This window comes from Pygocentrus nattereri, chromosome 13 (genome assembly GCF_015220715.1).
Source record: "Pygocentrus nattereri isolate fPygNat1 chromosome 13, fPygNat1.pri, whole genome shotgun sequence".
Lineage (NCBI taxonomy): Eukaryota > Metazoa > Chordata > Actinopteri > Characiformes > Serrasalmidae > Pygocentrus > Pygocentrus nattereri.
In genome coordinates this window covers 28,439,811-28,454,452 of record NC_051223.1, presented here as the reverse complement: position 1 = coordinate 28,454,452, position 14,642 = coordinate 28,439,811, and the positions used below count along the sequence as shown (strand labels likewise).

The window sequence follows — 14,642 nt, the reverse complement described above, 5'->3', positions numbered from 1 at the left end:
TTCAGAAACATGTCAACTTGTCAAAATAAATCTGTGCTCAGTGATGGTTAACCAACCACGGTAACAGCCCCAGTGACAGTAAAAACACATTTACCATCGGTTCAAAATCCTATCCCATTCCTACACATGAGTGTAGCTGAACTTTTAAACATCTTGGATGAATTGATGTCCTTCATTAATGCCACATTTATTGTCCTCCTCAAATCACAGCCACAGTAGGTGTCAGACATCAGAAAAAACAGCTTTCACAACAGATCTTGTGAAAATGCATAAGTAAAATCATGTCTCAGCTTTCGTACATCAGGTGAAACAGGTTATTTCAAGAACTGAAATGGCTTCAGAGAAGAAGGAATCAGGCTAAGCTTAGTGGTCTCAGATGGTAACCTTTGTGTGATACAACAAAATTACTGTGCATGGTAGTCAGCCATATGCCACAGTTGTAGCAGATAGAGATTAGACTGAGAGAAGCACTGGAGTATTCCTTCAGTTTCATTCTTTTCACTTATCTCTTTACTGTAGTTGTATATTTTGTATATACTGTAGTTGTTGGTCCATTTTAAGGGTCTGTGATGTGATGATGTTTCTGTGAGTCCTTCATGATTGGTTCTGTTTCTTTGAGAATTCATCCCTCCCTCCTCCCACCCTCACAGGCTGGCTGCTCTGGCCTTACTACAGGAAGCTTGTTGAGTCTATTGTTGGTGCTCTGTGTTTCCCCAACACTTTAACCGTTTCCTGTATTACGCTGCCTGATGGTCATTACCATCGACTAAACACCCTAAATACTCGCGGCTCTCCGGAAACGATAGTCAAAAGCTGACAAAAAGGGAATGGCTGAGGCCAAAGTATGCAGCATGTGTGTGTGGTGCAGCAGGCCAGGAGGAAAAGCCCTCTACACTCTCACTGTTACAGCTTGCAGTGCTGTGTTTGTGGGGAGCTTGGCTTTGGAGGTGTCTCAGAGCCCATTAGAAACTCACTTTAATAAAGCCAGCACATTTTATGGGTCTGTCTCGGGCAGGCCCTAGTTTTCCACATGTTCTCCTTTTTTTCTTTCCTTCCATTCTCTTTTAACAAGCTGGAATTCTAATAGCAAGGGATTAAGTGCTGGAGATTTTCCTCTGAAATTTGAGCTCCTGTTGTGAAGCATATGATCATTACAGACACTATGATCTATTGTTATACGAAGCTACGTTAGTGTTAATTATGTAGCTCTAGTAGAACTTAGTCTGCTGTTCTTTCAAGCCCTTATAGGTAGTCCTTTTCCCATGGGCAAATAACGCATCAGCCTGACAGTTGCGTAACCGATTCTGCCATGTGTGGCATACTGGAGAACCACTGTCGAAACATAACATAACTGTTCTGTACAAATGACATGGGCTTGTTTTCAAATGTTATTTTGATGGGCTTAATGGACACTCTGAGATATTCCATGGCCTTATGGTGGTGAGAGATTTGTAAGACTCTGCATGGCTCTACCTTAGACGTTGAGGCGCTGTCTGAATAAGCACTGCCATGATTATAGACTCAGAGTCTTGGCTGAGTTATTGCATCATTTCCTGTTCAAACATTCTTGTAGGTCTAAGAAACGCAGTGCATTTAGGACAGCTTAGATACTTTAAGATTTATTTTCATCAAGGGTTTCTCTTGTTTTAAGGCTTTTTTTTAAACTATACTTTAAAATATATATTTTTTACTTTTCTTGTTTTTACTTTTCACATAAAAAGGCCTGAGAAAAGAGAATTCTCATTGGGTACTGATATTTTTTGTATGTGTGTGGTGTGGTTTTTGTGTGTGGTATGGCTGTCACAGTGTCATGTTGCCTCCAAAGCAGCGATAAGTCAGCTGGCATATCCTGTTTATCAAGGTGTGCAGTTTCCATGCTTTGGTGTCTGCATTCTCAGCATTTCCTGACTCACCTCTTGCTCCAAGGTCTTACGAGCTCACTGTTGAGCTGTCTGAGCTGCTTGTGCTGCCCTCTGTTTTAATAGGGTTAAACCCCAGATGTGCACCCTTAAGAGTCTTTTTAGCTACAGGAAAGCTAGTTCTGGTCTTGTGCCTTGCTTTATGTAACATAAATGAGGCTGCACTGTGAATCTTACTATGAGGCTGATCTTTGTTTAATGGTACTACACTCTTCAAAAAAGGTGCAGAAATATATTTTTAGCAATGTCATAAAAGAACCACTCTTAGTAACATCAAGAACATTTTAATAGATGGATTTAATTTCCATTTTTATAAACAGATGTGTGAACGGGAAGTTTAAATAAAAGTTTAAAGAACCTCCACATCATGTAAAAGTTATGCTAAAGGTTTTACCCTACCAATTAAGATGGTTCTCAAGAACTAATTAGGAACCTTTTATTTTTAAGCGTGTACCGTGATTGTGAGTTATGTGGCAAGGCTGAGGCTGAGTGAGAGGGAAATGGCGGCTGTGGCTGGAGGGAGCTAAGGGCTGCTGTCTCTTTAAGAGGCCGGCTCAGCACAGCGCAGTGTGGAGTGGAGGAGCCTGCAGGCTCAGAGAATGCGGTCAGAGGGACTCATTACAACCTGAGCACTGCCAGACCTCAGACTCCGCCGTGACGGCCAGCCAGAATTAAGCACACATGTAGGAGCAGAGAGACGCTGTGTAGCTCCATTTCAAGGGAGGAGCAGCGAGAGTAGAAGCATTCAGGGCCTTTTCTGGTGGAGTAATCTGAGCTATTGAAGTACCTAAGAGGAGCACACTCAACACACTGCATGTGTTCTGGTTTACAGACTCATGTACGCTCTAACCCGTGCCTTATTTGTCTCATTTCTTGCAGACCTTTGAAGATTTATGATTATTTGTGTGTCTCAGCGGTTGCCTGTTTAGGGATCTGACTTACAAAACACATTCAACCTATGCAGGGTTCCTGACTTTCTGCTTCACAAAACCTAACACATGCAGCCACATTATTCAAAGGTGATTAATCGAGGTTCATGTACTCAAGCTAATATTAATTCTTGTGTATGTGTACATTTATAATTTACAGCTTTTAGCCAGTCACAAGAAACGAAACAAGTGGCTTTTCCAAGTACAAATAAATATGTAGAAAGTAAAACATTACAAAGTTAATTTGTAGCCAGTACTACCATATTAGTGCTTATTGTAGTAGTAATTTATGCCCTCAATATCTATGTTTCCTTAAAAAAAACGATATTTGTCATGTGTTGATGTCACAGACATCACTAAAAAATAAATGACCTTAAAGGATCAGAGTCGAAACAGGTTAGGCGTGTGTTGCTATAGTGAGGCAGCCTAGTAAAAAATTCTTCACCATCATGAGACTGAAAATGCAGTCTCAAACAAACTAAGCCTAAAGTTAGCTGGCTGAAGTACTCTTTGGACTCTTTGGACATGATTCGTTTTCCATGGGGAGTTAGTGTGTAATGCAGTTCTACCACAGGTCTGTTATGTTTATGACAGATTCAGACAGGATAAGGAATCTCATTATAAGTTATGTGGGATGGGAGGGGGAACTCTGCACTATTTTGACTTAAAAAACAAGCGTACAAACCTTGTCAAAACATTTAATTTAGATGTTATTCCATTTACCCTAACCATCTACCTAACTGTCTTAAGTGAATGCGGTGTGTCATTAGCATTGTCATTATCTTGGGAATTTACAGGCCACAGTCAACATCAGTGCATAAGTCAAACTTTATTACAAGTCATTTAACATGTTACAGTGTTTTAATGTTTGTAGTTGTTTTTCCAGTACCTCTAAGAAAAACATGAAAACTCCTTGCATGTTTTACAGTAGGTAAAAGGCGTCTATGGGGACATGCAGTCCATAAAAAAAGACTGACATGGTGGATAAGGATGGGACTAAAATCCCTGAGGAATAGTGTTAACAATGATGTTAGCCGGTGTCCCCAAAGAAGACTAATCCCATCTGAATAGTATTTAAGCCATAATTCCTGCTTTGTGAGATAGGACCTTGGTCCTGGAGTAGCCTATCCTGCATAGTCTGGTACATTCTCTGCTGTAATACACCCACACCTGTAATACATAATAATAATAATAATAATAATAATAATAATAATAATAATAATAATAATAATAATAGTAGTAGTAGTAGTAGTAGTAGTAGTAGTAGTAGTAGTAGTAGTAGTAGTAGTAGTACATTGTTTTATTCTTGCTTATTCCAGTCAATTTTACTACAAACATCTTATTAAAACTTATTAAATACTTGGGAAAACTATGGAAGAATTAGGAATCACTGGTGTTGCACTTTTGTGTTTGAACAGTAGATGCTAGTGCTTTGCTCTGCACCCATCGAAATGTGTGGAAGTGAACACATCATGACAGATTGCTCTGGCTTTTACAGGCACGCTTAAAAGCAGCCTGTGCGCTGGCTCCACTCCTCGCATTCCTTCCTCAAATTTACTGGTCTCTGGCGGAGAGGGAGCGAGGGGGAGCAGAGCAGGGCCCTGTGTGAGGATATACGTGTGTGTGTGTGTGTGTGTGTGTGTGCGTGTGTGTGTGTGTGCTGTGTCTGAGGGACGCCCCAGTGTGGACTCTCACCTCACACAAGTAGGCTCCTCTTTTTGTCAAACAGTGTTTACGTTACCGGTTCCTCGTCCATTATCGCTCAAGGCCCTGTTTGACAACGGCGGCGCCTGGCCTAAACTGTGAGGTGATCAAAGATATGAAATTAAACGCTTTCAACATGTGTATTTTACGCTCAGCTTAATGGAGGGGCCGAGGGACGCTTTCCTCCGCAGCATCAAACGGAACATTTCTCAGCTGCAAAAATCAAACCCTGACCCATAAACAAGAGATTTATATCACTGGCACACAAGTGAATGTCTGGAATGGCTCTGAAATGGCAGGAAGAAGGTGAAAGAAATAGGAAAAAGGAAGATATGTGCATATCTGTGAGTGTGTCAGAGAGAAAGGGCAAGCCACACTTCCTTACTGGTCTTAACCTAGTGGCCTGTAATCCTCTCTGTTAAATGCTGCTAATTTGGCCTTTCACTTTTCCCCTTAATCCGCTTTCTCATGGTTTTCCTTTCTAGTAGAGCTGCACGATATGGATAAAATACAACATTGTGATTGCATTGCTCCCTATTGTGATGATGCTGTATCTTTATATCATAATACACCACAATATGCTTTTATTTGGTCTTGATTAAAAGGATTTAATGTGGTGCAGTTTGTAAAAAAAGATTGAATAAAATTTATTTTTGGTAATATTTTTAAATACTGTTGGCTCTCCTGGTGTATTCTATTCCAACTTTTCAAACCTTAGAAAACTGAAGTGTCATTATACATTTAGTGTATTGTGATGTCCATCATGTCTCCAGTTCCTGCTTGTAATGGAAACTCAATTTATGTACTTCTTTCACTCTAAAAACAAGTGTACAAACCTTGTCAAAACATTTAATTTAGCCATTATTCTATTTACCCTAACCATCTGTCTTAAGTGAATGCAGTGTATCATTAGCATTGTCATTATCTTGGGAATTTACAGCCCACAGTCAACATCAGTGCATAAATCAAACTTTATTACAAGTAATTTAACATGTTATATTGTTTTAATGTTTGGAGTTGTTTTTCCAGTGAAAACTCCTTGCTTGTTTTATAGTAGGGAAAAGGCATTGATGACCATTGATGTGACATAGACTGGCCAGAAATCTCCTCAGAATCAGACCTGCAGTGAGAAAAGAGGTGGCAATAAAATACTCTAGTGATTAAAATGGCAAGAAATAGTGGGAAGGTGTTACTGAGGAACACTTGAAACATGGTAGCATTGACACACGTTATCTCAATCATCTGGAGGCTGGCTGTGTTTTTATTTCATTCCTGAAGATGAAAAAGTTTTGGATTAAACTGTGGAAGACCACTCTCACAATTCAGTGTCAAAACTATTAACATATAGAGTTACTGTACTTGATAAAATCTAATATTTAAAAAATAAAAATAACAAATCTTCATTTAGTTAACTAATTAGCTGTTGACAGCATAAATCAGTCAGATCAGACACGACTGTAAAGTGCTCGTATTTGTGATTAAAAATGTGTTATGTAATATTAATTTTTTTTAATTGGCTGAAAGACCTTGTGTAAAAAGTCTTCCTCAGCACTGACTAGCTCCAGTGTTAGCTTTACAAATAGCTCACCTGAAGGGGCAGCTCCCATTGCTAAAACCTTCCCCTTGTTAGACATGGAAAACGTGCTGCGTTAATGTGGAGTAGCTAAAAGATTTCCTAGTTTTGATTTTGAATTTTGAAATTCTTTTTTTTGTTTACTATGAATTGGCCAAAATTCATTTGTTGTCGTCAAACATGCATGTCTGCACTAAACATCTTGTAATGGCAGTTTACTTTTTGAATGAAAGCAATAATTAAGGGAGGCAGGACACTGAATTTTGCTCATTGATGATCAGTGAAGATGCCCACAGAGCAATAAAGAAGTGAGTGGTTAGAGGGCTCATTTACATACTATAGGCTTCTGTGATACTGTTTCAATACTGCAAAGGTCAATATTGTGATAATGATTGATTATCAAAAATTTATAGAGGACTAGTATTATGCAATATTCTTTTCTGTTGAAGGCAGGCACCAGGGCACCAGCAGTGCTCTGTGGTGAACTGATTGATTTTTGGAACATAAGATGCAGAGAACAGAAACCATGAGACACAGAGGTCATTTCCTATTTAGTATTGAGCAAGCAAGCTTTTATACACCCCTCCCTTCATTTTCCATCTCTCTCTCTCTCTCTCTCTCTCTCTCTCTCTCTCTCTCTCTCTCTCTCTCTCTCTCTGTTGTCAGTCATCATCTCCCTGTCTTTTATTCACTCTCTCATGCTCTATGTTGGCACCTACCCCTTCTCTCTCTCTTTCACCATCTTTTCCTCTTCCTCCATTTCTCACTCACTCTCACTCCTTCGCTCTCATTCTGTCTTTCTTCTTTTTCCTCTCTCTCGTCTCTGTGTGGAGTCTTAGCTTTTCTCTGGCTGTTATCAGTGTTTCGGAGTTCAAAGCTTGCTGGCTGCCTGGCTCCAGCTCTCTGTGGATATCAAGCTGTTTATCAGCCTGGACTGCTCCACCCAGCCTGATAGAGCTGAAGGTGTCGCTGCCTGGTATCTGTGCTGATTTATGACTGGAGCTCATGATCTGAGGTGTACTGGCCTAAAATGTGTGGCACTTTTTTTTTCTTTCATTTAATGTATAATAGAAATCTCTATCGCACAAAATAAAACCAGCATAAATGTCACAGAATTGTTTGTAGTGCAACATGACAAAGTAAAGTAACAGTAGATACACCTAATCTAGCATTAACATGACAATAAGTGGACATCTGTGCGTTATAGTAGAATTACTGTGTCTCTCAACACCGTTCTAATTATAAACATCGGATATATCAATTACATTTATGATGTTGTTTGCAGTGTATTAGGAAAGAAAAAGGATGATCATGCCATCTTCAGTCTCTGGTCCTGTCTCAGTATGAGGGTTGAGGTGTTTTTGTTGCAGTGAGGTGTGGGGCAGGCTTTGGTAATGGAGCGGGGGCTCTAGGTGTGGAATGTGGTGTTTGAGTAAACAGCAGCGTGGCCATGGGCTTATTTTGACGGAGCGGAGGCCTGTCTGGACCTGCAGGCTGAGGAGCAGCAGCATGACTTTAAGAGGAACCGCACTGATGAACATAGAAGCCTTTGTGCCTGGGGAACATGTACCCTGTCTGTCTGAGACACACACACGCGCACACACACACACTCGCACACAGATCAGGTTACAGTTCTCAGACATCCATGTTTCTGCCTTTCCCTTTTGTCCCTCTTTCAGTCTTTATCTCCGTCTCTTACTCACAGTCTGAGAGTCTGTTTTGGTCATGCTGTGCCGCCTGCCATGTATTTGAGCAAGATCCTGTGTGCGATTTTCAGTGCTGTAATGGAGCACAGACTGCTGTTTGGTTGGAAGGATCTGTGTACTTGTTGTAATTTCACTCTATTTAAATGTAGTGATTCTATGGTTCAGTGCCTTATTAGGTAACAACACGTTTGAAGAAGTATAATTACCTACATTCAAAATCCCAGCTAGAGATTATTTTGGAATCTTTCCTTCACAGCTGTGTTTGCTGTACTTTCAGTATTGTAAGCCTAGAGTCCCTTAGCTGAATTACTTCCTGGTTTGAATTGGAATTTCACAATAGGAGCGCTGGATCCATGTTTGTTTGGCTGTATTTTACCAAAAGAGAGATAAGAGTGATCCACCACAAAACACTAATGAATCAGTCTTAAACCTCCTGAGTCAGTGAAGATGTTAATCTGCTGTAACACCTGGGTTCACTTGTTTAGTCTGTAAAATAGACCGCAGAAGTACAACATGCCTACAGAGAACACATTTTTCCGGCTTTAGTGCACCATTGCTTTTTTATCTGAATTTAGGATATTACAGAAACCAATTAAAACATTAAATGACATAACTAAACAGCACATTTCAGATTCTATGTTTTGATTTTTCCCAGTATGTTAAAATATGTGAAATTGTGACCTAAAATGTGCACAAAAAATATATTTTTTCAAGATTTGCTCTGTGTACATTTTAGTGAATATTTAAATCCACACTGTTCAAGATTTTATTGTATGTAAAACAAAAGTTATTAACAGAGCAAGTAATTCCAAACACTAGTGTATGTTAAATGATTAATTGGAAGTTTGCTGGCAGTTTAGTTGAAGAGCTATTGTTGTTGTCGTAAAATATGCAAAATATGTAATATATTGAAAACGTATAACAACATAATCTGTGATTTGGCCAACTGCCGATTATAGGTGTAAAGTTAGAGTTGTGAATTTTGCACTATACCGAATTTAATGTGCAAGGCCATTGTTTTTAGGTGGGCAGAACCCAGACTACATGCTGCATGGCACAGGGGCGAAGCATGGCTCAGACCCGAAAAGATCGCAGTCGGCAGACGGCTCTACTGTGGCCCCGGAGGATGCAGCCCGCTTCCTCAGCTGCTACTGCTCAGGCCACTGCCCCGAAGATGCCACCAACAACACGTGCGAGTAAGTTACCTGATCTTTACAAAGGCCTTAAACCATTATATCACACTACACTCTGCCTCTGTCTATCTGCATGCTAAATTCATTACTGAGAGGCTTGAGGATAATATAGGTGTGTTTGTAGGACCAATGGGCAGTGCTTTGCCATCATCGAAGAGGACGAGCACGGGGAGGCTATGCTCACCTCTGGCTGTATGAAATACGAGGGCTCTCACTTCCAGTGCAAGGTACCCCATTAAAATACAAGATGTTAAAAATGAAACCATATACTTTTTCTAGGTAAATTGAAAGCTTGTATGAATGAATATGATTCTGTATTTGCTATTCTATACAATATAGTTTCAGATTCCCTATGGTCTATCAGCAATTTTTGTATTTTTAATACAAAAATTGCTGCTGACTGTGCTTGGTGGTCTTTATGTCTTTAGACTATGGCCAGCATAAAGAAAGGATATGATGCATTATAAATTTTGAATGTGCTGTTGGTAAAATACTTCAATAGATCAATAGAATTTATTCTATAGTCCTCAGTATGTAACAACAGTGGCAACTCATTTTATATATATATATATATATATATATATATATATAAAATCTAACTTAGTTTATCTTTAAGTGTTTGGATGTTGAAGAATGTTTCTAATAGTGCCATACTTTTACTGTACAACAGGATTCACCCAATGCTCAAACGAGGCGGACAATTGAATGCTGTTCGACAGACTTCTGTAACAGAGACTTACAGCCTACGCTTCCTCCTCCTATTATCCGAGGTGAACTGGAGATCAAAGAAAGAATGATATCTAGTCTAAACCTGCAGAATTATTTTTTATCGTGTTCATTTCTTCTGATTTTAAATCTCTGTGCTTCTTTGCCTCTGTGGTAATGCAGATCCCTTGTTTGGGAGCGCCCACTGGCTGGCCTTCCTGATCTCAGTGACTGTGTGCTGCTTCACACTTATAGCAATTACAGTTGTATGTTACTACAGGTGAGAAATACAGCTTAACACATTTTATTATGGACTGACTAGGTTACTTACAGGGCAGACACAGGCACACCCACTAAAGGCAGTTAAGATAGGTTGATTGTAATGCAGATAGCGGCGAGAGTTCAATGAGTACATGTGTGGGGTTATGATAAGTAACAGTGGGCATCCTTGCTGAATGGCGCAGTAAAAATGGATGATAATGGCATGTTGCAGCTTGATTGCTTTTGTGTGTGTTTGTTCAGGTATAAGCTGCAGACAGAGCGGAGACGCTACCAGAGGGACCTGGAGCAGGACGAGGCCTTCATCCCTGTTGGAGAGTCACTCAAAGACCTCATCAACCAGTCCAGCACAGGCTCTGGCTCAGGGCTCCCCCTGCTGGTACAAAGCAACATCTACATGCTTGGCATGAGGCTGTTTCACTAACATTTTGGACTTGAGAATTGCTGTAATATTTTTTATTGTTAGAAGATTCAATCAAGATGAATCATTTGAAGATTTAGCCAAGTTGAATCCAAGGAGCTAGAGCATTATTTATTTGTTATTTACACATAAATCCATGTGGAATGCTGAAAAATATAGATGACTTAACTCCACATCCTATGCTTTTAATTTTCTAACTGCAGTATGTTTATTCAGCTGCTTTGGTTAGATAGACCGTTAAATATGAAGCCAACAGTTACACCTGACCATATCCTTTTTATTCACTTTTGTAACTATTTCATATGTTCACCTGTTGAGATTCTAATGCAGCTATTTCAATAATATCCTTTTAGATGGATATATCTGCATCACCACATATCACAAAAAAGGAGTAAAGAAAATGTAGCTTTCTTCCTAAATGTAGTCCAACTGTTGGACTGTGTATGATGGCGTAATCTCTTATAGTCTGTTGTATTGCTCATTCCCAGGTCCAACGCACCATTGCTAAGCAGATCCAGATGGTGCGTCAAATCGGAAAGGGCCGGTACGGGGAGGTATGGCTGGGGCGCTGGAGAGGGGAGAAGGTAGCAGTGAAGGTGTTCTTCACTCGTGAGGAGGCCAGCTGGTTCAGAGAGACAGAGATCTATCAGACAGTGTTGATGAGACACGAAAATATCCTTGGTATGTCACGTCACTATGTTGTAAAAATGCATTTTGATACATCGAAGGGGAGTATACAATACTGTGTGTAAGTCTTAGGCACCCAAGACACATTTTCAAAATCTATTTATTTGTGTAGTATGTGTTTATTTGCTGAGAAAAGTGTTAATATTTGAATAAACAAAATGTATAGAATATTAAATGATTATATATATATATATATATATATATATATATATATATATATATATATATACACATAATAAATAGTGATTTTATGGATGTTAGTGTGTTTGTTTAACCATTTTCAAGCCTCTCCTCGAGGAAACCCAGTATTATATGTAGTTAAAAAGTAACTCCTGGTTTGACCAATCAGTGCTTCATTAAATTGTGCTCATGATGTAATTGATGATATTAACAAGTCTCTGTGGCGGCTGTGACGGTGTCAAGGAAAAATATGGACCCAAGAAATTCCTGTTACTTTTTAATTTTTTTAATGTTTATTTGAATTATGAATATGACTTGATTCTAATGTATATTGTGACAAACTCACTGCTGAGGTAAATTGTTTAAAAATTTGCTTAGATGCCTAAAACTTTTGCACAGTACTGTATGTGAATGGAAAGTGTAGCTGCATTGATTTTTAAATGTTAGAATATATAGAAAAACCCTACTTTACTACAGTGCAAGCCTACGTAAACCAACCTAACATACATAAGCCCTTGATGACAACCATCATAGACCTTCATAAACTTTTATAAACACTAATAAAAAAAGGTCTCCTTTGTTACTATGGCTGCTTTTACCTGAAGTTGGTCAAGTGACCGTTTTTTCTGACAAGGTTGTCATGACACTCTGTCACTTTCCTCTCTCCAGGCTTCATTGCGGCTGACATTAAGGGCACAGGAGCCTTCACTCAGCTCTTCCTCATCACAGATTACCATGAGAATGGCTCTCTGTACGATTATCTGAAGTTCACCACTTTGGACACTCAGGCTCTGCTAAGGCTGGCCTACTCTGCAGCCTGCGGCCTGTGCCACCTCCACACTGAGATATACGGCACGCAGGGTAAACCTGCTATCGCCCACAGAGATCTAAAGAGCAAGAACATCCTTATTAAAAAGAACGGAACCTGCTGCATCGCTGACCTGGGTCTGGCTGTTAAATACAACAGGTACACACACATGGACCCATATGTACCTAGGCCCTTTCTGCCTGACCTCAGTACCAGCAGAGGGATGTCATGATACTAGAATTGTGTTGCTCTATACTATTAAGTGCAATTCCACGAGTCTCAATACAACAGAAAAGGAAAAAACTAAGTATATGCAAATATAATCAGGAGCCTAGAACTTGGAAAACCCGTTATCGTTGGCTATGTGTTTACTGCAGTCTCTCATGATCAACATCCTCCTCTGCCTGAAACTGTGAAATGAAAATTATGAGGTTGGAGTAATCAGGTATAGTTGTGTGACTGCAGGAAAACAGCAACACACAATTTGCTACACACACCCCTCTCTGTAAACTGAGGGCAAGAAGTATTCAGTATTTAATGACATGGTGACAGACAGACCATTATTGTGAGTAAATACATACTTAAAGGGCTAATGTTATATTTAGTTGACACTTGACTGAATGGCAAGGATGCTACAGTAAGCTAATCTAAGACTAGGTTTAGAACTACGTTATCATGCTAGTTCTTAATGCAATTTCAACTTGAATTGAAACTCACCTACTTGAACTTCTTAAATAAGCCTTTATGTCTGCTCTTTCATATGCTTTGCTACATATGATGTGTTTGATTCTGTAGTTTGAAATGATCATTGTGATTGTTAGCTGGTTAATATTTGGATTCTGATTATTTACAGCCAAATTAACCGATAGCCCTTTATTTGACGATTTTTATATCTTTTTTTGTAACCCAAAGCTCACACTGTGTTGGCTAAGTGCACACAAGGAGCACACTAGCACATTTTAATACTTTCTATTAGTCAAAGTTTCAACGAGAATAACATTTATTTGTTCTCTAATGAGCCAATGAAAATGACATGCCTATGTAAATAGCATGAGTCATGTATTTTGGTACACTGAAAGTAAGAGTCTGTTTAGCACAATGAGTTATGCATAATTATGCTGCAGCATTTTCATACAGGTGCATTTACCTGCCTCATGTTATAAAAATGCAACAGAAATTGGCCAAAATATTTTCAGCCAAAAATCTGCTGATTCCAATCGTGATATTGTCACACCTTGTAGTTTTCCAGGTTAATGCTTTAGTTTAACTGTACATCTAATATTCAGGTTACACACAGTTACAGACCATAACTATAAGGGCTAGAAGGTAATTCCTTTTCTTACTATTAGCACTGATGCACGTGGGTTTATTAGATAATTTAATTTCTTTCCCTCGTTCTTTTCAGTGACACTAATGAGGTGGACATCCCTCTCAGTACACGGATGGGTACACGGAGGTATATGGCCCCAGAGGTGCTGGACGAGACCCTGAATAAGAACCACTTCCAGGCTTACATTATGGCTGACATCTACAGCTACGGCCTCATTGTTTGGGAGATGGCCCGGAGATGTGTGACAGGAGGTCTGTTCTGTTGTGTGCATCTGCATGTGTGTGTGTATGGATCATTTAATGTGGCACAAATTGTAAAGATTGCACAATACCACTTTTTCTTTACTGATACTTTTAGTATCCAGAATTTTTTTTTAATGCAAATAAATACAGTACTGAGTGTCCAACATGTTAAAACAAGTTAGTAAATTATAAAGTTATTAAAAAAAAAGTGTCTAAAAAGTGCCTCGATCAAACTGTTTAAATTCTCTGTTGCCCTGCAGGATGAAATACATAACCAACAACATTTTTATAGATCTACAACTTTATTTATTGCAGTTAAGAAAAAATAAACAGAACTTTGACTTACAGTGCAAAAGTGTGCAAAATGACAGTGTTAAAGTTATATTGTATTTCTAGTATGGTATTTAGTTAGCTACTCTGTATGTTAAGGCTACATGTGGCTACTGTTTCAATGTTTATCACATGACTTTGATTCACAATGTTATATTGTACTACAATCATTTGTGATATTTCTGGCTAGATTTGTTACATAATTATATTGAAAAACACTACTGGATCTGTGCCAATCTGACATAGTTGTGAAGCAGTTAGGGTACCTGAAATCTTGGTATTAAAAAATCATAATATTCAAAAATATTTCTTGACTTTCTTGCTTCATGCAGCTTCTTTGGAAACTCTCCTAACTATAATACCTTTGACCTCAAAGAAAACCTGCCTCAATGCTGTTTTCTTGGATTTGCAGGCATTGCAGAAGAGTACCAGTTGCCTTACTGGGACGTGGTTCCCTCAGATCCATCTTACGAAGACATGAGGGAAGTAGTGTGTGTAAAGGGCATGAGGCCTGCAGTTTCTAACCGCTGGAACAGTGATGAGGTAATTGCTCACAAATTAATATATTTATAATATATAATTAAGAATTTAAGTCTTAATTGGAGAGCTGTGTTGATATCTTCCATCTCATGGAAT

At 39.0% G+C, this 14,642-nt stretch overlaps 1 protein-coding gene across 2 annotated transcripts in view; it reads left to right on the top strand.

Annotated features, from left to right (window-relative positions):
* Positions 1–14,642, top strand: part of bmpr1ab (bone morphogenetic protein receptor, type IAb) — a 40,252-nt gene that overhangs the window by 22,992 nt on the left and 2,618 nt on the right. For both annotated transcript variants that reach the window (XM_017702880.2, XM_017702886.2), the window contains 9 exons: positions 8,856–9,027; positions 9,149–9,251; positions 9,695–9,794; positions 9,913–10,009; positions 10,252–10,387; positions 10,918–11,110; positions 11,966–12,263; positions 13,510–13,685; positions 14,419–14,549. In XM_017702880.2, the coding sequence (XP_017558369.2) occupies positions 8,856–9,027; positions 9,149–9,251; positions 9,695–9,794; positions 9,913–10,009; positions 10,252–10,387; positions 10,918–11,110; positions 11,966–12,263; positions 13,510–13,685; positions 14,419–14,549 (1,406 nt within the window). The remainder of the gene's footprint in view (positions 1–8,855; positions 9,028–9,148; positions 9,252–9,694; positions 9,795–9,912; positions 10,010–10,251; positions 10,388–10,917; positions 11,111–11,965; positions 12,264–13,509; positions 13,686–14,418; positions 14,550–14,642) is intronic.